At 47.4% G+C, this 21,616-nt stretch overlaps 1 protein-coding gene across 1 annotated transcript in view; it reads right to left on the reverse strand.

Moving 5' to 3' along the window:
- LOC128585503 (palladin-like) overlaps nucleotides 1–13,813 on the reverse strand; it is a 96,298-nt gene extending 82,485 nt beyond the window's left edge. Inside the window, exons 1-3 of the mRNA XM_053590591.1 lie at nucleotides 13,676–13,813; nucleotides 13,003–13,196; nucleotides 10,203–10,505 (exon numbers count right to left, since the gene is read on the reverse strand). Coding sequence (XP_053446566.1) covers nucleotides 10,203–10,505; nucleotides 13,003–13,196; nucleotides 13,676–13,813 — 635 coding nt within the window. The remainder of the gene's footprint in view (nucleotides 1–10,202; nucleotides 10,506–13,002; nucleotides 13,197–13,675) is intronic.
- Nucleotides 13,814–21,616: the final 7,803 nt, after the last annotated feature.

Below are 21,616 nucleotides of genomic sequence, written 5' to 3' on the forward strand. Positions count from 1 at the left end.
CTGCATAAGACACTCAAGCAGAGAGTAAGTCCACGCTGAGGGCCACAGAAACAACTTGGGCAAAGAGGGAAAGGGAGGCTACTGGCTGGCAAAGCAGGGGTGCCACAGCCCACCTTCTGTGTTTACTGGGTGGATTCAGTGACCCCACCTACCTCAAAGAAGGTCAAGGATCAACTAACATTGAAAGATAGCAGCACCCAAACAGCTCATGTCATTTGAAGCAAATGGCACTAATTACTTAATCATTTCCCTCCCTCAGGGCACCAAATGGTTTTGAAAGAAGAATGTTCTTCCAAAAGGGCAGGCTCTGAAGTTGGGTATGTCAGGTCACCTAACAAGGCACACAGTGGCTCAGCCTTCAGGACGTAGGGGCATTAACGGTACTTATGTCATGGAATTGATAGATTAATGGAGAAAGCAAATATAAAGAGGCCCGCCTGCAGGTCTCAGTAAAGGCCATTAGTAGTAAAGAGAAGAGCTTCAGGAGAAATAAAAATGCAAAACTGTGCTTATCCGGTGTCTGGTTTGAACCTAGCCAGCCCGCCAAACAAGAATGACAACTATAACGAAAAAATAGCCCGGTGTTGTGGTGGGTGCCTGTAGTCCCAACTACTTGGAAGGTGGAGGCAGGAGAATCACTTGAGCCCAGGAGTTGGAGGTTGCTGTGAGCTGTGATGCTACAGAACTCTACCCAGGGCAACATAGGGAGACTCTGTCTCGAAAGAAAAAAGAAACAAACAAACAAAACCGTGCTCATTTTCCCAGGGTTGTGCTAGATCACCTGCAGGCTGTACACAGGAGAGCACTGGTGCTGTCACACGGCTGCTTCAGACATGTAAGCCAGCTTGCCTTACCACACGCATTTGTTAGTGGAAGGGAATTTTGCTTTTTTAGCAGATAAAAGTTTCAAATTGCATTGGCAGGATGTGTCAGGTGCCTTGATTAATGGCTTGAAGATACTCCTATTGGTAGTAATTACTACCACATATGGACTAGAAATCACAGGCCTCGTGTCCTGACTTCACGTTGTGATACACAGCAGCCAGACCTCAAACAGGGATGTTTTAACACTGCAAAGCCAGTTCCTGGATTTCAAGTCCCTTTTTAGCTTAAATATCAAAACCCAAAAAAAAAAAAGAGAGAGAATCTCTGATTTGTTCCCGTATATATCCTCAAGTCAGACAATGAAATCTGGATATGAATTCTACCTGAAAGCAATACTTCCACTGTGGTTAGCAGACCAGACTGCTTTTAACTTGACCTAATTAAGGGCAGGGTGTAGAATTTTGCCATGATGCTCTGAGATCCTTCAACAAGTCCAGGACTTGCCAAGTTATAATAGTTAAAGGCAACTATTTCTTTCAGCAAAAATGGAAGCTTTCATATATGGATGCATTCTAACAAGGCCCCAAACACCCCCTTCCCTCCAGCCTCCAATACTTTGTATCTTCCCAAAGAGCCTATACCTCTGCTGACTTAAGGGAAGGTATATGCCTGACCATCACTCTGGCGGCTTACGTTCGGGGATTTCTCCTCAGTGTCACAACACAGCTTCTCCACACTGTGCTAGGATTTGTGTGTTAGCGCTCTCTATCCCTCTATCACAATTTGGGTGTGTTTAAGAGCAAGTGCAGGGGGTCAAGTTTCTAGTAGAAGATGTTTGTGTTTGAAGAAGGGAACAGGAAAAAGACAGCGAGTGGATCATGTCGGCCAAGACTGGTGTCTTGGTTGCAGCCACATGAACGTCCAACCATTCTGTTGGTCTGCTCTGAACCCAGAAACGTTTTTCCTTGATAATACATGCATAACATAATTAAGCCAGGGACCTCTTTTTCCTTGATAATAATAACTCCACTTTTTCCTTGATAGTACATGCGTAACATAATTAAGCCAGGGACCTCTTGCGTATTTGGTGAGCCTGAAAGACCAAGGGGCTAAGTAGTCATAACGTGTGTCACTCAACAGACACACCACCCCCAAGTGTCCTGTGTATCCCTCCATGTCTGTGAGGGGCAGAAGGGGGTCAACACAGTGCCCACGGTGCCCCATCAAAATCCACTGCACTGCCCATCTGTAGGCATCTCCTGGGCCTGCCACAGCATCCAAATTTCCAGGAACAGTGGATCGTGAATTGAGTTGAGTGGAAGGATGGCGAGAGCACATCTCTCTCTGAGGAGACTGGTTGTGACACTGTGACCCCTCAGAGTAGTTGTAGGTGATGCCCAGCTGGGATGCACGTGCCTGGGAGGCTCCCCAGATAGACACAACCTGGGCAGCCATCACACAAGGCTCAGGCCCATTTTACGGTCATATCAGGAAGGCCTGAGGGAGACAGCCTTTCTGACTGGGAGCTGCAGAGATGGACAGAGCAGAGGCAAAAGCTTATATCTAACATCTGAGTGGGAAACCCAAGCAGAGAACCCAAAATAAGGGAGTTAAACAGGTGGGCAGAACTGAGGGTGCCCAAAGCAGGACTGAGCCAGGGGTGGGTGGCAGCCTCAAGGCACCACAGCCCCAGATCTGGGTCATCACGGCGCTCTCGTGGGTGGATGCAAGCATTAGGAAATTTCTGTGGCGGTTTCGATGTGCTGTGTGGTCTCTGAAGGGCAGTCTGGGAGAGGACTTCAGTTTGGCCTAGGAGCACAATCAACACCCTCTGACGAGCTTCTCAGGACCCAGAACTCAGGGCTGCACTCTGATGTAGGTAATTGATCTGTCTCAAAGCCAAGGTCCCAGACTCTGCATGTCTGGCACACCTCTACCCCTAGCACCTCACCACACAGGGGAGTTTTTGGCGCCTGTTGCTCAAGCAGCTAAGGCGCCAGCCACATACACCAGAGCTGGCATGTTCGAATCCAGCCCGGGCCTGCCAAACAACAATGACAACTACAACCAAAAAATAGCTAGGTGTTGTGGGGGGCGCCTATGGTCCCAGCTACTTTGGAGGCTGAGGCAAGAGAATTGCTTAAACCTAGGAGTTGGAAGTTGTGAGGCCACGGCACTCTACCCAGGGCAACAGCTTGAGGCTCTGTCTCAAAAAAAACAAAACAAAAAAAACCCTAAGATTTTAAAACTACTAATAAACAATAGAGTTCAAGAAATTTAAAGACAGGAAACTTAAGTTCTAATCTTTGCTATGTGATCTTGGGAGTCACTTAACCTTACTGCTCCTTAGTTTCTTCATCTGTAAAACATGAATAATGTATTTCTTTATAAGGGTTGCTTAAGCTAACGGAGATAAAAGTGGTTTATAAATGACATTGTTGGTAATTATCATGTTTCTCAGCCAAACATGTTTCTCAGTGGCTTTTCCTGGGGCTAGTGGTGGCCTGTTTTACCCTAAACTGCTCCCTTTGTCAAATCCTGGAGCCCCCAAAACCAGACATCTCCAGAGTCTGCTTTCTGTATGGGTGAATTCCAGGGACTTGCAATGAGCTAAGCTTCTTGGGACAGTAGCTGGGCTGAGAATTAAGAAGTGGAAGAATAGGATTAGAGTCCCAGATGAGTTGATGAACTGGAACAAAGGAAAAAATAGCTCAAAAGGAAAAGTTCTGGATGATACATGGAGGAAACGATCATTATCACACACTCCATCTAAGCAGTGTTCAGCCAAATGAGGATAATAAGCTGAAAATGAGCCAATGAGGTCGGCTGTCACTTCAGACAGCAGGTCAAGGTTAGCTGTCCTAGCTGAGGCACGGTCTCGGGGTCTCAGGGACACCATTCTCTCATGCCTATATGAGAATCCTTTGTCCAGTTCCAGACTTCACAGTGTGAGGAACCTGGACTACTTGGACACAGTCCGACAGATAGAAATAAAGATGATGAAATCTTGTTCTGGGGAACAAGAAATTAGGATGAAAGGCAAAAAGGTCTGGTATTATTTAGCCTCAAGAAAGGCAAGCTAAGGGGTGACTAAGGGCCCTCCCGGCCCATGAATTAGGACTGAGAGGGACCAGTTGTTCTCCACATTCTGTGAAGCATGAACAGGTTCAGCTCAGCAGAAAAGGGAAGTCTGCCAAGGACAAGAACATGTTTCTGGGGGTGAACATTCAGGGTCTGAACTGCTCTTGCAGCTTGGAAAGGATTCCTCTCAGACACTAACCAAGGAGACACTCCAGACTAGGAGGGGACTTGGAGATGGTTAAGCGGCCTGTATAAATCAATTTGAAACAATACTGATGGGTTTGGAATTAACTTCTCTAAGCCTCAGTTTCCTCATTTATAAAATAAAGGTAACAGACTAAATGATCAAAGAATTTGCATTCTTTGAAATTCAAGGCTAATACAGTGGCAATATTTAATATGCTCAAGTTTTCTTTCCAATGAAAGGAAATGTGCTGAGGGCCTTGAGCATTAATTGGGGCTTGATAGGCTGAGGTCATGAGATGAGCAAACTCAGGAGAGATCCAAGGTCTTTATGGGGGAGCATCTGGGTCTGAGAGAAAGGTGGGGAGGAGGATGCAGGGTATCCCTAAGAAGAGGTATTGCAGAGTGGAAGGGGAGCGTGAGAGGTGCCAGCAGGCCACAGAGCAGAGAGAAAAGACGACAGGAGGAGAGGATACTGGAGATGATGAACCAGGGGAGCCGACTGCTATGGTCTGAACGTTTGTGTCACCTCAAAATTCATATATTGAAGTCTTAACCCCCCCCCAGGTAAGTGGGGCCTGCTGGGAAGTGATCAGGTAATATGGGCAGAGCCCTCCCAAATGGAATTAGTGCTCTTATAAAACAGGCCAGAGGGAAGCTTGTTAGCCCTTCCAACATGTGAGGACACAGCAAGCAGGCACAGTCTGGGAACTAGCCCTCAGACCTAATGTGCCCTGATCTTGGATTCCCAGGCTCCAGAACTGTGAACAATAAATCTGTGCCATGTACAAGATACCCAATCAATGGTATGTGGTGATAGCAGCCCAAATAGTCTAAGATGCTGATTAAAATGAAGGCTAGGCCTGATCCTCATATAAGCCATGAAATGGGCCTGCAGGAGATCAGCTGAAATCTGACACCAAAAGGACTGGGGACAGGAACAAGACAGGGCCTGAGTTCTTCAGCCCCACAGGTCTGAAAGTGAGTAGGATTTAGGAGACAGAATTAGTTCCCCTCACCTCTGCTACCGGGCAGCCCTGTGAGCTTGGGCAAGGTGTATATCTTTGTTAGAACACTGTTTCCAGATAATGAAATAGGGGTGATATATCTACTGCTACCGTATTTGGGGGGGTGGGGGGGATTTAAGGTGATTATGTGCCTGATACATAGCAAGCATGGAAAAACTACTGCAAATATGATTTTGGCCTGGGAAGGGAATTAAGGCAGACTAAAAAGAAACCTCAGAGACCTCACAGTTTCTAGGAAAGCGTGAAACTGGAAAACTGCTGTTAATGACACAAACTAACTCTTAGGCAGCATGCTCACCTATGTCCTCTTGATCTGATCCTCAGAAACTTTTAACTTCAAAGTAGGTATTGCTAGTCTGTTTCACACGTGAGAAGTTGAGAGCAAGTAGAAAAAATTTTGTCCAAGCTCAATTAGTAAGTTGTAGAACTGTGATAACAACTCAAACCTTTAAGCTCCAAAATCATTGATTTTTTTTATAACATCCTTTTCATGAAAGGAAAATAGGGAGAAAGTGAGAGACTGATTAGTTTTTCAGTTTATAAACATGTTAGCAGAGTAACTCAAGACACATCTTCTGAATGAACAGATTTCTCTGTACCTTCAAATGGAAATGTCACCTGGATCTGTAGTCATCACTCTCTCAGAGGGCTCTTAATAAACTCTAAGATCTTACCAAGCCACTCAGTTCTTTCTTCCTCTTCACAGAGTAAACATATCGTTGACCTCTCTTGCAGAATAATTTCCTGCCAACCAGCAAAGCCTTCCCTCTCCTGGACAATCACTTGCAGCGAGGCTAAACCTCCTGAGCTTTAGACAATGGCTCTCCCTGGCAGGCACCGACCAACCTCGCAGTTCCTCTATTCTTTCTCACTCCAAAACACATTGAAGACATTCTCTGGGGCCCTTTTCTGCTCTGGAATTGTAAGAAAAGGGGTTGACATTTTATTTTCAAAATAGTTTAGATAGAATCTTGCTGGAAGCAATGAATATGACTAAGTGGCTGGTGATTCATCAGACATAGAATTTTAAGCTGGAATGGACCATAATATTCCGGGCCAAATGTCTCATTTTTGCAAACAAGGAGAATGAGATCCACACAGGTTAAGAGTTGGGCACTGCCTGCTACAGTGGAAAGAACATAGGATTTGGTTAGAAGGGGTGGCTTTGAACCAAACTCTACCACTCATGCTGAATGACCTTACGCAAGTCACTGACCTCTAAAGCTCCAGTTTGCAGATGATGGAATGGTGGAAATGGAAATGAAATGAAATGGAAATGATGCTACCCACTCTGCTTCCTGGTATTGTTCTGGGGATCTTACAGCATCAAATTTAGGGAGAAAATGACAAAATACAACACAGTGCTTTATCTGTGTTGTATTATTAAACAGCTTGCTGGAGGGCATACAGTGGCAAAGGCCTATCCTCAGTCACAGCGTAGCTTGTTCTACATAGTTCAATGTTGCCTTCCTGACGTGTTTCCAATTCTACAGGTAAGATTTTCCCACTAGTTTTATCTTTTCCTTTAAATTCCTAGACACGCAAAGACCCAAACTGCAGGGACCCAGACTGGCTAAGATGCATTAACACAAACACCTGTTGGGATGTGGCCGGATCTCAAGCAGCTGCCAGCACATCAGGGCACATGGTCCTCAGAACCTGGACTGCCAGGGGCCAAGGGCCTAGGCATGTCAGGAGCCAGCCTTCCTTTTGCTGCTGTAGCTAGTAACACCAAACTGCAAGCTGGATCTGGCTGTTCAATGCCTTTTGACAGACTATTAGGCTGTGGCATATGTCTTTAACACTGAAATAGGATAAGCATGAGCTACAAAGTGAAATGGTAACATATACTTCAGTTCACGCTGGACAGAAACATGGGGGCCTATTCAGTTTTTTGCTGTGCCAGCTTGTGGCAGCACACAGAAGAGATGGCTGCTTAGTCTCACAAGTGAAGTGCAGACCCAAGGGACGTGTGTTCCCACAGACCACTACTGAGAAGGGCCCCTGTTCTGAGTCCCATCGTCACTGTTCGGGTACTGGAAAAGATCCATCTTGTTTTATTTGGCACCATGATTAACTACAGGGTAGACTGAGTCCTCAAGGAGATTAGGCAAAACCATCTCTCCCCATCATTATGAGTGCATGGAGCAACTTGAGGGACTGGCACTGGCCTGTTCCCAGCTTAACATGCAAATCCTTCTTCCAGTTATTAGAGTTCAGTCTCTTCTCTAGCAACAGTCTTTGGCCCTTGAAGAGCACAAAAGATAAATTCTACTTTTTGTTTTCTTAAACATAAAAAGTTTTCCAAACTTTCAGAAATAATGAGGAGGTCAAGCTTGTAATAAACAGGGAGTATAGCTCTGTGCTCTAAGCAATAAAAAAAGGGAAAAAATGCTGTGAGCCAGTTCAGCCCACAATTTCCATGTTAAAAAATGTTCTAGTTGGAGCCATGTGGTCTCAATAAAGTAGTAAAATATATTTTCTTTACTCTACACTTCATATGCCCATAATCTTCCTTTTAAATCATCTCTAACCAGCCCCAAGTCACTCTGACCACAAATCATTTGGTGGCTTTGGTCTCCAGGCACTGGAATGTGCCAAAGCAGACGGGGAGTCACTACCAAGTGAACTCCAGGACCCTCTGCTCCCCTCTTCTCTCACTCAGGCACACAGACCCCGTACAGCCCTCAAAAGGCTTCAGGCTGAGACAGCGCATGACATCAGTCATTCGGGAAACTGCAGCGGCTGCAGGACGGCACAACACGCCACAAACCACAGTGAGCAGATAAAGCCGGAGAACAGCTCTCCTTACAAAAACATTCACAAATACCACAGGCAACTGGTAGAGCCATATTTAATGACATTTACAGAGACCCACTGTGTCCACTGGTACCACCATCTTTGGAGCTGACCAACAAATGGAAAGGTCACTGAAGCCATCTCTGAAATGGAAAAGCCAGGAGAGCTCAAAGTTTATGTCATTGCACTTTATAACGTGTGTTACGATTAGATTTGACCCAGCTGTGAAAGAAATTATTTGATAGGTTTGGAAAGCATTTCCAAGTGAACTACCCCTCAGTAGTACCCTACCCTTAAATTTATAGTTGAAGATTAGTGCACCCAAAGTGTTAGGAATCAATTATTCAATTCATGATTAATTTAGGAGACACTGATCTTGTTCTGGGTACAACAAACAAAGCCCACGTGAGCCTGCCATCTGCTATCACTTTGGAGGACCCAGTCTTTGCAAGTGCTATTTGGAGCTTTTGTTTATCTTTTTTTTAAGAAGCTGTTCAAAGAGTTAAATATACAGACTTTGAAGGGATGGTAAATGCATTGGGTGTGCCTTTAGGCACCTCAGAGAAACACGCATTGGCAAAGTATGATTAAAGATCAAGGAAAAAATATGTAAAAATGCAATTTTAAAGAGTACTTATGCATCATCTTACAATAATTGCTGAAGTGGAAATTTTAAAGGAGACTCTGCAGAACCATCCCTGAGACTAGAAGGACATGCCTAAAAAGTCTTATGTAGTTTCTAATTTTGGCTGTAGAGAGCCATCATTGCTGCTAATTCTGGTCTGTGATTTCACCTAAGTGAAGGGAAATTTTCAATAGCAAAAAGAAAAAAAAAACACCACACAACAAATGAAAACAGGGTAGTGATAAAAGAAGGTCTCTTCCCTAAAGGGACAATGAAAAATTCCACAGTAGCCATAGACACATTGTGCAGCAGCTATGATCTGTTCAGAAACACGTGCTTTTATAGCCTGGTAAAGCATCTGGCAACAACCCTTTCAGTCAGACTGAGAGGGATGACTTTCCCATTTCAGCTGGGGGGCAGAGAAAGCTCCAGTGCATGCTCAGGTAACCTCTACAAGAATGGTGGGGAGAAAAATGCGAGAGTCTGGGCTTCTGAAAATAACCTGTTTGCCACTCTATGGGCAGTTAAAAGCTAGAACTTGCTTTTTAGCATTGTTGGGTTCACCAGAGATTTCCCACGGATTTATCAGTGACAGCAATATACAAGCATTCCACCTAGCTCCACTGGGAAGTGTGAACTCTTTTTCATCACGTGGAGAGGAATTCAACTTAACCTACTAGGGTGTTAAACATTCCAGTATCCTGATGATTTCCTTAATCATCAGAAGGCTGAAAACAAGAAAGCCCCCTGAGGACACTCCCCAGGTGGTCCTCCTCCGCGTCCCCTGCCTCACTTCAAAGGAATCTCCCCCTTTTCCGCAGCTACTGGACCTGCTAGGCAGGTGAGAGGCCGCCTCAGTGTCCATGGGGTGCTCAAGTGCAGGCAAATTGGGGGAACCTCTCTAAAAGTCAGGCGGGTAACTTCTGATTTAGATAATTTCAGGGATTCACCCAAAACTGACTATTTATACAACAGTGCCAGCAGTGCTCCGACAGCTTTTCAGGTCAGTCTTTCCACGGTGCGGGGGTCATCAGGATTCACCGTTCTCTCTGTACTCTGCCTGCCGCTTGTCCAGACGCCGCAGGGACCCCAGCCAAAGGTGGACAAGAGAACCAAGAAAGTGACATTTGATTTTGTTAGGCAAAGGACAGTGGTCACGTGGAACCCAAGAAAACAAGCAACCAACCAACATAAAACTTCTAGGCAACTAAGCGAACACCAGCAGGTGTGACTGCGCCGGGTTTCTCCGGGACAAAGTAAATCCCCACAACCTCAGGAGTCTCCTCACAGAGTTCACTTAGCCAAGTGAATCAGAAACCGCTTGTTCGGTTCCATTCCCTTCTATTCCAACCGGGATGGAGGAAATCACAAAAGTGAAAAAGCGAGGGACACACCGAGCACAGTGCGCCCCCCGAGAGAGGGGGGGTCCCCGGGAGCCGCTCCCCGCGGCCCGGCCGCGGGCAGAACCCCAGCCCTCCCCGGCGCTAACTCAGGCCCGAGCCCCGCAGGGCTTCGCAGACGGGGCGGGAAGACCGGCTGTGGACGGAGGGCGGAGGGCCGAGGGCCGAGGGTGGTCCAGCCCCGCGAGTGCGAACGTCCCGCGCCGGGAGCGCCGCGGTCCCACCACACCGGCCTCCGGCGGACTTAACGCCTACACTCACCGGCTATGCAGAGGACCGCCCTGCCTCAAAGAAGCTCCACCGGGGGCCTTTCGGGTCTCCCGGTCACGGCTTGCAACTCCCGCGCTCTGGATTCGGGCTGCTCTGCGGACGCAGCGGAGAAGGTGCAACCCTGGGGCCGCAGGTCCCGCCGGCTGGGGCTCCTGGCGCCGCGCATCTGCCGCGCGGAGCGTGGTCCCCGGCGATTGCGCGCGCGCAGTCGGAGCTGCCGGGAGGTAGGGGCGGGGAGGCGAGGGGAGGGGGCTGCGGGCACCCGGAAATAGCCCCCTCCCCTCTCCTCCTTCCCCCTTTCTTCTCCCTTCTCCCTGTCCGTTCCCTCCCTTTTCCCCTCCCCTGTTCTCCTTCCCTCTCGTCTTGTCCCTCCCCTCCCGGAATCTCCTCTCCTCCTCCCCCTTTTCCATTCTACTGCCCCCTGCCTAGTCCTGCGCTAGGGTAGAGGACCGCAGTCGCCCACCGCGGAGCGAACCAGCACGGGCGCCAAGCCCACAGCGCCTCTCCCGCTCCCCCGCTCCCCAGGTCTGAGGCTTTTCCCGAAGACTTGTGTTCGGGACACCTTGGGGAGAGTTCCAGGTGGCAGCTGGTAGCTTATTTATGTGAGTTATAAAAGAAGTCGCTTCCAACCCGGGTTCCTTTTCCACGCAGGATGTGGACGCCGCTCGGTCCAGGGCCCCTCCCAAGTTAGATGGCTCCTCTGATGCTGTCTTACTGCAAAGCTGTAAATTAATTTCCACGTTACATGCGAAGCCCCCAGGAAGAGGAATGCCAAGACTCAATCTTGTCTTTGTTCTGTTTTACGTTGAATAAATCTACCATAAATCAAGTCTCTGCACCAAAGTCTAGGGAACAGACCCAAGGTCGCGACTTACTGAGGAGCCGTCACGCGCAAGTGTCCCGGTGTCCCACAGGCTGTCCTTGCAGCTTTGTGTAGTAGTGACTCGGTCACCGCACACACAGGTGTTATGGAGAAACAAAACCAGCCATTTAAGAAAGACCTCCCTACTGGCCAAGTGTAACCCACTGGCAGACAGCGCCTGAGTTTTACACATTTGTGGCATCATAGCTCACACCAACCTCAAATTCTTGGGCTCAAGAAATCCTCTTGCCTCAGCCTCCCAAGTAGCTGGGATTACCGGCACCTGCCACCAGGCCGGGTTAATTTTTCTATTTTTAGTATAGACAGGGTCTCCCTCTTGCACAGGCTGGTCTTGAACTCCTGAGCTCAAGGGATCTTCCCACCTTGTCCTCCCAGAGTGCTGGGATCACAGGTGCGAGCCACCACGACCTGAGACTTTTATACATTTTTGAGGATTATTTCACTACCAGCTTTCCCATCTTCCATTCCCAGAACTGCTTGTTGTTAACCAATCCGAGGGTGGGGGGTGGTGGGGGCGGGGAACCAGGACTTTATTTGGAAATTTACAAAAGAAACTCCTAAGGGACCCTTGCCATTATTAATTTTTTTTTTTATTTTTTTGTAGAGACAGAGTCTCACTTTATGGCCCTCGGTAGAGTGCAGTGGCCTCACACAGCTCACAGCAACCTCCAACTCCTGGGCTTAAGCGACTCTCTTGCCTCAGCCTCCCGAGTAGCTGGGACCACAGGCGCCCGCCACAACGCCCGGCTAATTTTTGGTTGCAGTTTGGCGGCGGCCGGGCTTGAACCCGCCACCCTCGGTATATGGGACCGGTGCCCTACCGAGTGAGCCACAGGCGCCGCCCTGTCATTATTAATTTTAATGGATCATATGGAATGTTCAAAGTGTGACAAATTCTTGAAGTCAATTAGAAACCATATCAGAAACTGTGTTCCAGAAACAGTTTTGAGAGGTCCAAAGTAAAGATAGGTCAAAAAATAGTTTTTGAAGTGAAAATACAATGTTAAAAGAATTTTGTGTGTATCTTTAGTACATATTTATTATCCTGAAGAAGTGATGGATCATGGATTTTTTCTCCCTTATTAAATTTCTCCCTTCCTTTGGCAATCAATGTAAAGTTAATAAGGAGGAGGGTGCTTTTCAAACTAAAAATATTCTGAGTTGGGCAGGTTCTGTCCCTTATATGTCTTTAGGTCCTTTTATAAATTTATTTTTCTCGGGCGGCGCCTGTGGCTCAGCGGGTAGGGCGCCGGTCCCATATGCCAGAGGTGGCGGGTTCAAACCCAGCCCCGGCCAAATTAAAAAAAATAAATAAATAAATTTATTTTTCTCTCTACTTCAATTGTAGAGTTTTGTTAGGGTCATTAAATAACAAAATCAAAAATAATTTTGTTTATTGAAAAGCATCACAGTAGTGCAGGGCGGCCTTGTTGGGTGGGTCCCACGAAGACACATTTCAGGTCCTCATCATCGTTCTCATTACTAGCAAGGGTTGTTAGAACACTCTTTCTGCTGTGAATTAGGGAGATCTGATTGCTTAACATGCCCAGATGAAAGCATCTGGAGACAAATCTGGAGAGTTTCACTGTATGGTCACCATGAGCACAGAAATCTGAGCAGTGCCTTCAACAACTACTTTTGCTAAAAAACTCTTTTTCTTTTTCCATGTCGGATGGACGGACGGACGATGTGCTGGCCAACTTTGCACTGGGGTATGTATGCTCTTCCTTCCTTTCTTTCTTCTTTTTCTTTCTTTCCTCCTTTCTCCTTTCCTTTCCCTTTCCTTCTTTTCTTTCTTTTTTCTTTTTTCTCTTCCCCCTCAAGCCCATCCATGTGCCTACCGTGCAGCCAGGTTTCTCGCGCACGGTGGTCTCCGTTCCCACCTTGCACACTCTCTCTCCCACCTACCTTGCTGTCAACCAGCAGGTGGGAGCGTCATGCCTCTTGGGTGTTGGACTTAGTTTTTCTTCTGCCCCTGTCCCCCTCTCTGAATCGAGAGTGGAGGGAAAACAGAGGACGGGCGTCCAAGCCATGTGGGCGGCTTGGCTCTCCCGCAGGATAGCCCCTCGGTTCGACCAGAGGTCTGGGGCGGGTGTTGCGCTCTGTCAGAGCATCTGCGGGTGGACCAGATGTCTCTTTCGGTACTTTGAAAGTTTTTGGGATCCTGCCTCTAGGGGGCGCTCGTGGACCGCGCTTGCAAATAGCTCACCTAGCAGTTTCTTTTTGCCCCCTGCCCCCGCTAATTTCTTTCTTTCTTTATTTCTTTGTTCATTCATTCTTCTCCTTCCTTCCACCCTTTTCTTTATTTTTTTATTTATTTTCATGTGTTATTTATTTACTTATTTTCTTTGAGTCCTTCATTTCATTTTACGTATAAACGTAAAACTCTTTTTCTTTTTCCACGTCAGACGTACGGACCAACGATGTCATGGCCAACTTTGCACTGGGGTATGTATGCTGTTTCTTTTTCTTTCTTTTTCCTTTGTTCCTTTCTCCTTTCCTTTCATTTCCCTTTCCCTTTCCTTCTTTTCTTTCTTTTTTTTTTTTTTTTGCTTCCCCCCAACCCCATCCATGTGCCTACCGGTCCGCCGGATTCCCCAAGCACGGTGGCGTAGGGCCCTGCCCGGCCCTCTCTCTCTCCTGACTCTCGTGTGGTCGACCAGCAGGGGGGAGTGTCATGCCCCGAGTGCGTTGGACTTAGTTTTTCTTCAGCCCCCATCCCCGGTCCCCTGCTCTGGAATAAGAGCGGAGGGAGGACGAAGGATGGAGGATGGAGGACGGACAGGCGTCCGGGCCACGGGGGTGGTGTTGCTCTCCCACGGGAGAGCCCCTCGGGTCAATTAGAGGTCCGGGGCGGGAGTTGGCGCTCCATCGGAGCATCTGAGGGTCCACCAGATGTCTCTGTCGGGACTTTGAAAATTTTGGGTATCCTGCCTCTAGGGGGCGTTCGTGGACCTTGCGCTTGCAAAAAGCTCACCTAGCGTTTTCTTTTAACCCCCCGCCCCCGCTTATTTCTTTCTTTATTTCTTCATTCATTCATTCTTCTCCTTCCTTCCACCATTTTGTTTATTTATTTTTTTGTTTATTTTCATTTTTTATATATTTACTTATTTTATTTGAGTCCTTCATTTCATTTTATGTATAAACTTAAAACTCATTTTCTTTTTCTTTTTTCTTTTTTTTTTTTTTTTTGTAGAGACAGAGTCTCACTTTATGGCCCTCGGTAGAGTGCGGTGGCGTCATACAGCTCACAGCAACCTTCAACTCCTGGGCTTAGGCGATTCTCCTGCCTCAGCCTCCCCAGTAGCTGGGACTACAGGCGCCCGCCACAACGCCCGGCTATTTTTTTGTTGCAGTTTGGCCGGGGCTGGGCTTGAACCCGCCACCCTTGGCATATGGGGCCGGCGCCCTGCTCACTGAGCCACAGGCGCCGCCCTCATTTTCTTTTTCTATGTCTGTCGGACTGATGGACAATGTGCTGTCCAACTTTGCACTCGGTTATGTATTCTTTCTTTCTTTCTTTCTTTCTTTCTTTCTTTCTTTCTTTCTTTCTTTCTTTCTTTCTTTCTTTCTTTCTTTCTTTCTTTCTTTCTTTCTTTCTTTCTCTCTCTCTCTCTCTCTTTCTTTCTTCTTCCTCCTTTCCTTTCCTTTCCCTTTCCTTCTTTTGTTTCTTTTTTCCGCTTCCCCCTCTACCCCATCCACAGGCATTCTGGGCCGCTGGGTTCGGCGGGTGAAGCTGCGTCCGGCCCCGCCAGGCCCTCTCTCTGTCCCGCCTCCCGTGTGGTCAACCAGCAGGCGGGACTGTCATGGCCCGAGGGCATTGCACTTGGTTATTTTTCTGCCCCGTCCCTCCTCTCGCGCTCTGAACCGAGTGCGGAGGGAGGACGGAGGACGGATTTCGGAGGCCAGACGTTTCAGGGTCATGGGTGTGGAGTGTAGACCAGAGTTCCTGGACAGGTGTTGGTGCTCCGTCAGAGCGTCTGTGGGTCTACCAGATGTCCCAGTTGGGTTTTGAATATGTTTGGGATCCTGTCTCTAGTGGGTGCTTGTGGAACGCGAGCTCAGAAATAGCTCACTTAGCGGTTTATTTTTGCCCACCGCACCGCTTATTTGTTTATTTATTTCTTCGTTCATTCATTCTTCTCCTTTCTTCCAGCGTTTTGTTTAGTCATTTATTTTTTTGTTTATTTTCATTTTTTATTTATTTACTTATTTTATTTGAGTCCTTCATTTCGTTTTATGTATAAACATAAAACTCATTTTCTTTTTCCATGTGGGACGGATGGACAGACGATGTGCCATCCAACTTTGCACTGGGGTATGTATGCTCTTTCTTTCTTTCCTTCTTATTTTCTTTCTTTCTTCTTTTGTTCCTTTCTCCTTTCCTTTTCCTTTCCTTCTTTTCTTACTTTTTTTTTTGGCTTCGCCCCAACACCATCCATGTGACTACCGGGCAGCCGGGTTCCATGAGCATGGCTTAATCCGCCTGGCCGGCCCTCCCTGTCTCTCCCACCTCCCGTGAGGTCGACCAGCAGGCGGAAGCATCATGCACCAAGGGCGTTGGACTTAGTTTTTATTCTGCCCCCATCCCCCATCCCACGCTCTGAACTGAGAGCCCGGGGAGGACGGCGGATGGAGGACGGAGGATGGACAGGCATCTGGGAATGGGGGTGGCGTGGCTCTCCTGTGGGAGAGACCCTCGGGTCAACCAGAGTTCCAGGACGGGTGTTGGCGCTCCATCGGAGCTTCTGCGGTCGACCACGTGTCTCTGTTGGGACTTTGAAAATTTTTCAATCTGCTGCTGGGGATCCTTCTGCTAGGGCTCGCTCGCAAATAGCTCACCTAGCTGATCATTTTGTCCTTTCCCGCACTTATTTATTTCTTTATTTATTTCTTCATTCATTCATTCTTCTCCTTCCTTCCACCCTTTTATTTATTTATGTTTTTTTCATTTATTTTCAATTTTTATTTATTTACTTATTTTTGTTGAGACAGAGCCTTGGCTCAGGTAGGGGTGTCTCTGTGTGTGTGTGTGTGTGTCCCCGTCTGTGTCCGTCCGTCCATCCCTCCCTCAGGTCAACCAGAATTCGGAGGTGGGCGTTGGCACTTGGTGGTGTCCTTCGCGGGTAGACCAGATGTCTGTGCCTGGACACTGAAAGTTTTTTTGTTCCGTTGGGAGGGCTTCTGTTGCTAGGGGGCACCCACCAGGGGTGGACAGGCTGCAGTCCCTCCACTGACGTCACTACAGGGGGCTGTAATAGCTCAGCTTGGGTTCTCCCCCCACCCACCTTATTTTTCTTCCTACCATCCTTCCTTCCATTCTTGTATTTATGTATTTATTTATTTTGAGACAGACAGAATCTCGGCTCAGGGAGGTGTGTGTGTGTTTGTGTGTGTGTGTGCACGTGTGCCTGGCTGCTTGGCTGGTTGAGCCACATGCACTGAGCCTGTTTCTTTATTTTTGTGTTCATTCCATCCTTCATTTCATTTTATGTAGATACTTAAAACTCTTTTTCTTTTTCCATGTCGGACGGGTGGACGGAAGATGTGCTGGCCAACTTAGCACTAGGGCATGTATGCTCTTTCTTTCTTTCTTTCTTTCTTTCTTTCTTTCTTTCTTTCTTTCTTTCTTTCTTTCTTTCTTTCTTTCTTTCCTTCCTTCCTTCCTTCCTTCCTTCCTTCCTTCCTTCCTTCCTTCCTTCCTTCCTTCCTTCCTTCCTTCCTTCCTTCCTTCCTTCCTTCCTTCCTTCCTTCTTTCTTTCTTTCTTTCTTTCTTTTCCCTTTCCTTTCCCTTTCCCTTTCCTTCTTTTCTGTCTTTTTTCTTTTTCCACTCCCCCTCCAACACCATCCATGTGACTATTGGGGGCCGGGTTGCACGGGCACGGCTGCATCCGGCCCTGTCCGTGCCTCTCCCTCTCCCACCTCCTGTGCGATCGACCAGCAGGCGGGAGCATCATTCCCGAGTGCGTTGGACTTAGTTTTTCTTCCACCCCCGTCCCCAGTCCCACCTGAACCGAGAGCATGGGGAGGACGGAGGACGGAGGACGGAGGATGGATGGGCATCTGGGAACGGGGGTGGCGTGGCTCTACCGCGGGAGAGACTCTCTGTTCGACCAGAGGTCCAGGGCTGGTGTTGGCGCTACATCAGAGCATCTGCAGGTCAACTAGATGTCTCGGTTGGGACTTTGAATGTTTTTTGGATCCTGCCTCTAGGGGGCGCTCGCGGACTGCGCACTCACACATAGCTCACTTAGCGGTTTCTTTTTGCCCCCAGCCCCCGCTTATTTATTTCTTCTTTCATTCATTCTTCTCCTTCTTTCCACCCTTTTGTTTATTTATTTGTTTGTTTATTTTCATTTTTTATTTATTTACTTATTTTCTTTGAGTCCTTCATTTTATTTTATGTATAAACCTAAAACTCTTTTTCATTTTCCACATCGGACAAACGAAGTGATGATGTGCTGGCCAACTTTGCACTGGGGTATGTATGCTCTTTCTTTCTTTCTTCCTTTCTCCTTTCCTTTTCATTTCCCTTGCCTTTCTTTCTTTCTTTTTTCTTGTTTCGCTTCCACCCAATACCATCCATGTGCCTACCGGGCAGCCGGGTTCCGAGGGCTTGGCGGCAACCAGTCCCGCCCGGCCCTTTCTCTCTCCCGCCTCCTGTGGGTCCACCTGCAGGTGGGAGCATCATGCCCTGAGGGCATTGGACTTAGTTTTTCATCCACCCCCTTCCCCCGTCCTGCTCTCTAAACCGAGAGAGGGGGGAGGACGGAGGACAGAGGACGCATGGGCATCTGGGCCATGGAGGTGGTGTGGCTGTCTCGTGGGAGAGCACCTCGGGTGGACCAGAGTTCTGGGGCGTGTGTTGGCACTCCATCGGAGCCTCAGTGGGTCAACCAGATATCTCTGTTGTGACTTTGAAAATTTTGGGGAAAGCTATAACCCAGTTACAACTTAACAATAGGGGGAAGTGGGAAAGGGGGAGTGGGTAGAGGGAGGGGGATCAGTGGGATCACACCTGTGGTGCATCTTACAGGGGTATTTGCGAAACTTGGTAAATGTAGAATGTAAAGGTTTTTGGCACAGTAACTGAGATAACGCCGGAAAGGCTATGTTAACCACTGTGATAAAAATGTGTCAAATGGTCTAAAAAAAAAAAAAAAGAAAGAAAATTTTGGGGATCCTGTCTCTAGGGGGCGCACGCGGACCACCTGCTCGCAAATAGTTCACCTAGCGGTTTCTTTTTGCCCCCGCTCCTGCTTATTTACTACTTTATTTATTTCTTAGTTCATTCATTCTTCTCCTTCCTTCAACCCTTTTGTTTATTTATTTATTTATTTGTTTATTTCATTTTTTTATTTACTTATTTTTTTTGAGTCCTTCTGTTCATTTTACATATAAACGTAATAATCTTTTTCCACGTCGGGCAGATGGACGGATGATGTGCTGGCCAATTTAGCACTGGTTATGTATGCTCTTTCTTTCATTCTTTCTTTCTTTGTTTTTTTTACTCTTTCTTTCTTCCTTTCATCCTTTCTCCTTTCCTATCCCTTTCCCATTCCCTTTCCTTCTTTCCTTTCTTTTTCTTTTTTTTGCTTTCTCCCCAACCTCATCCCCGCGCCTACCGGGCTGCCGGGTCCCATGGGTGCATGGGCGTCTGACCCCGCCCATCCCTCTCTCCCTCCCACCTCCTGTACAGTCGACATGCAGGCGGGAGTGTCATGTCCCGAGGGCGCTGGACACAGTTTTTCTTCTGCCCCCATCCCCCACTCTGAACCAAGAATGGAGGAAATGTGGAGGATGGAGGATGGACGGGTATGCTGGTGATAGGGGTGGCGTGGCTCTCCCACAAGATAGCCCCTCGGGTCAACCAGAGGTCCGGGGAGTGTGTTGGCACTCCGTCGGAGCATCTGCGGTTCAATCAGATGTCTCTGTTGGGACTTTGAAAACTTTTGGGATCCTGCCTCTAGGGGATGCTCTGGACGGCGCTCACAAATAGCTCACCTAGAGGTTCCTTACTGCCCAAATCTCCCACTTATTTATTTCTTTATTTATTTTTTTGTTCGTTCATTCTTCTCCTTCCTTCCACCCTTTTGTTTATTTATTTATTTTTTTGTTTATTTTCATTTTTTATTTATTTACCTATTTTCTTTGAGTCCTTCATTTCATTTTATGTATAAATGTAAAACTCTTTTTCTTTTTCCACGTCAGACAGACGGACAGACGATGTCATGTCCTACTTTGCACTGGGGTATGTATGCTCTTTCTTTCTTTCTCTTTTTGTTCCTTTCTAGTTTCTTTTCCCTTTCCCTTTCCCTTGTTTCTTTCTTTTTTCGCTTCCCCCATAACCTCATCCGTGTGCCTAGTGGGCCACCGATTTCCACGGGCATGGCGGTGTCTGGCTGCGCCCAGCCCTCTCTCTCTCTCGCACCTATCGTGCGGTGGACCAGTAGGCGGGAGCGTCATGCCCCGAGGGCGTTGGAATTAGTTTTTCCTCCGCCCCTGTCCTCTGTCCCCCTCTGTGAACCGAGAGCAGAGGGAGGACGGAGGACGGAGGATGTATGGGTGTCCAGGCCACAGGGGTGGCGTGGCTCTCCTGTGGGAGAGCCCCTCGGGTCTACCAGAGGTCCAGGGTGGGTGTTGGCCCTCTGACGGAGCGTCTGCGGTTCGACAAGATGTCTCTGTCGGGACTTTGAAAATTTTAAGGATCCTTCCTCTAGGGGGCGCTCGTGGAATGCATGATCACAAATAGCTCACCTAGCAGTTTCTTTTGCCCCCACCCCCACTTATTTATGTCTTTATTTATTTCTTCCAATTCCTTCCACCCTTTTATTTATTTATTTATTTGTTTGTTTATTTTCATTTTTAATTTATTTACCTATTTTCTTTGAGTCCTTCATTTCATTTTATGTATAAACGTAAAACTCTTTTTCTTTTTCCATGTCCGACGGATGGACAGACAATGTCGTGGCCAACTTTGCACTGGGGTCTGTATGCTCTTTCTTTCTTTCTCTTTCTTTCTTTCTTTCTTTCTTTCTTTCTTTTCTTTTCTTTCCATCCTTCTTTCTTTTTCGTTCTTTCTTCCTTTCTCCTTTCCTTTCCCTTTCCTTCTTTTCTTTCTTTTTTCTTTTTTTCGCTTTCCCCCCCAACCACATCTGCATGCATATCGGGCGGCTGGGTTCTGCAGGCGTGGCGGCGTCCGGCCCCGCCTGGCCCTCTCTCTCTTTCGCCTCCCATGCCGTCGACCAGCAGGCGGGAGCGTCATGCCCCAAGGGCGTTGGACTTAGTTTTTCTTTCACTCCCGTCTCCCATCCCCCGCTCTGAACGGAGAGCAGAGGGAAGACGGAGGACGGAGGATGGATGGGCTTCTGGGACATGGGGGTGGCGTGGCTCTCCCTCAGGAGAGCCCCTCGGGTCGACCAGAGGTCTGGGGAGGGTGTTTGCGCTTCTTTGCAGCGTCTGCGGGTCGAAAAGATGTCTCTGTCGGGACTTCGAAAATTTGGGGGATCCTGCCTCTAGGGGGTGCTCGTGGATGGTGCACTTGCAAATAACTCACCTAGAGGTTTCTTTTGGCCCCCCACCCCGGATTATTTATTTATTTATTTATTTCTTCGTTCATTAATTCTTCTCCTTCCTCCCACCCTTTTGTTTATTTATTTTTTTGTTTATTTTCATTTTTTATTTATTTACTTATTTTCTTTGAGTCCTTCATTTCACTTTATGTGTAAACGTAAAACTCTTTTTCTTTTGCCACAACGAAATGACGGACTGACGATATCATGGCCAACTTTGCAATGGGGTATGTATGCTGTTTCTTTCTTTTCTTTCTTTTCTTTCTTTTCTTTCCTTTCTTTCCTTTCTTTCCTTTCTTTCCTTTCTTTCTTTCTTTCTTTCTTTCTTTCTTTCTTTCTTTCTTTCTTTCTTTCTTTCTTTCTTTCTTTCTTTCTTTCTTTCTTTCTTTCTTTCTTTCTTTCTTTCTTTCTTTCTTTCTTTCTTTCTTTCTTTCTTTCATGTTCCTTTCTCCTTTCCCTTTCCTTCTTTTCTGTTTTTTTCTTTTTTCGCTTTGCCCCCAAACCCATCTGCGTGCCTACCAGGCCACCGGGTTCCACAAGCATGGGGGTGTCTGGCCCCACCTGGCCCTCTCTCCCTCCTGCCTCTCGTGGGGTCGACCGGGAGGCAGGAGCATCTGAGGGCGTTTGACTTAGTTTTTATTCTGCTGGCATCCCCTGTTCCCCACTCTGGACCAAGAGTGGAGGGAGGATGGAAGTCGGATGGTCATCTGGGCCACAGGGGTGGTGTGGCTCTCCCACAGGAGAGCCCCTCAGGTCGACCAGAGTTCCGGGGCGGGTGTTGGTGCTCCATCGGAGTGTCTGCAGGTTGACCAGATGTATCTGTTGGGACTTTGAAAATTTTGGGTATCCTGCCTCTAGGGAGCGCACACGGACCACACACTCGCAAATAGCTCGCCTAGTGGTTTTTATCCCCCGCCCCTGCGTATTGATTTCTTTATTTATTTCTTCAT

This window comes from Nycticebus coucang, chromosome 5, assembly GCF_027406575.1.
Source record: "Nycticebus coucang isolate mNycCou1 chromosome 5, mNycCou1.pri, whole genome shotgun sequence".
NCBI lineage: Eukaryota > Metazoa > Chordata > Mammalia > Primates > Lorisidae > Nycticebus > Nycticebus coucang.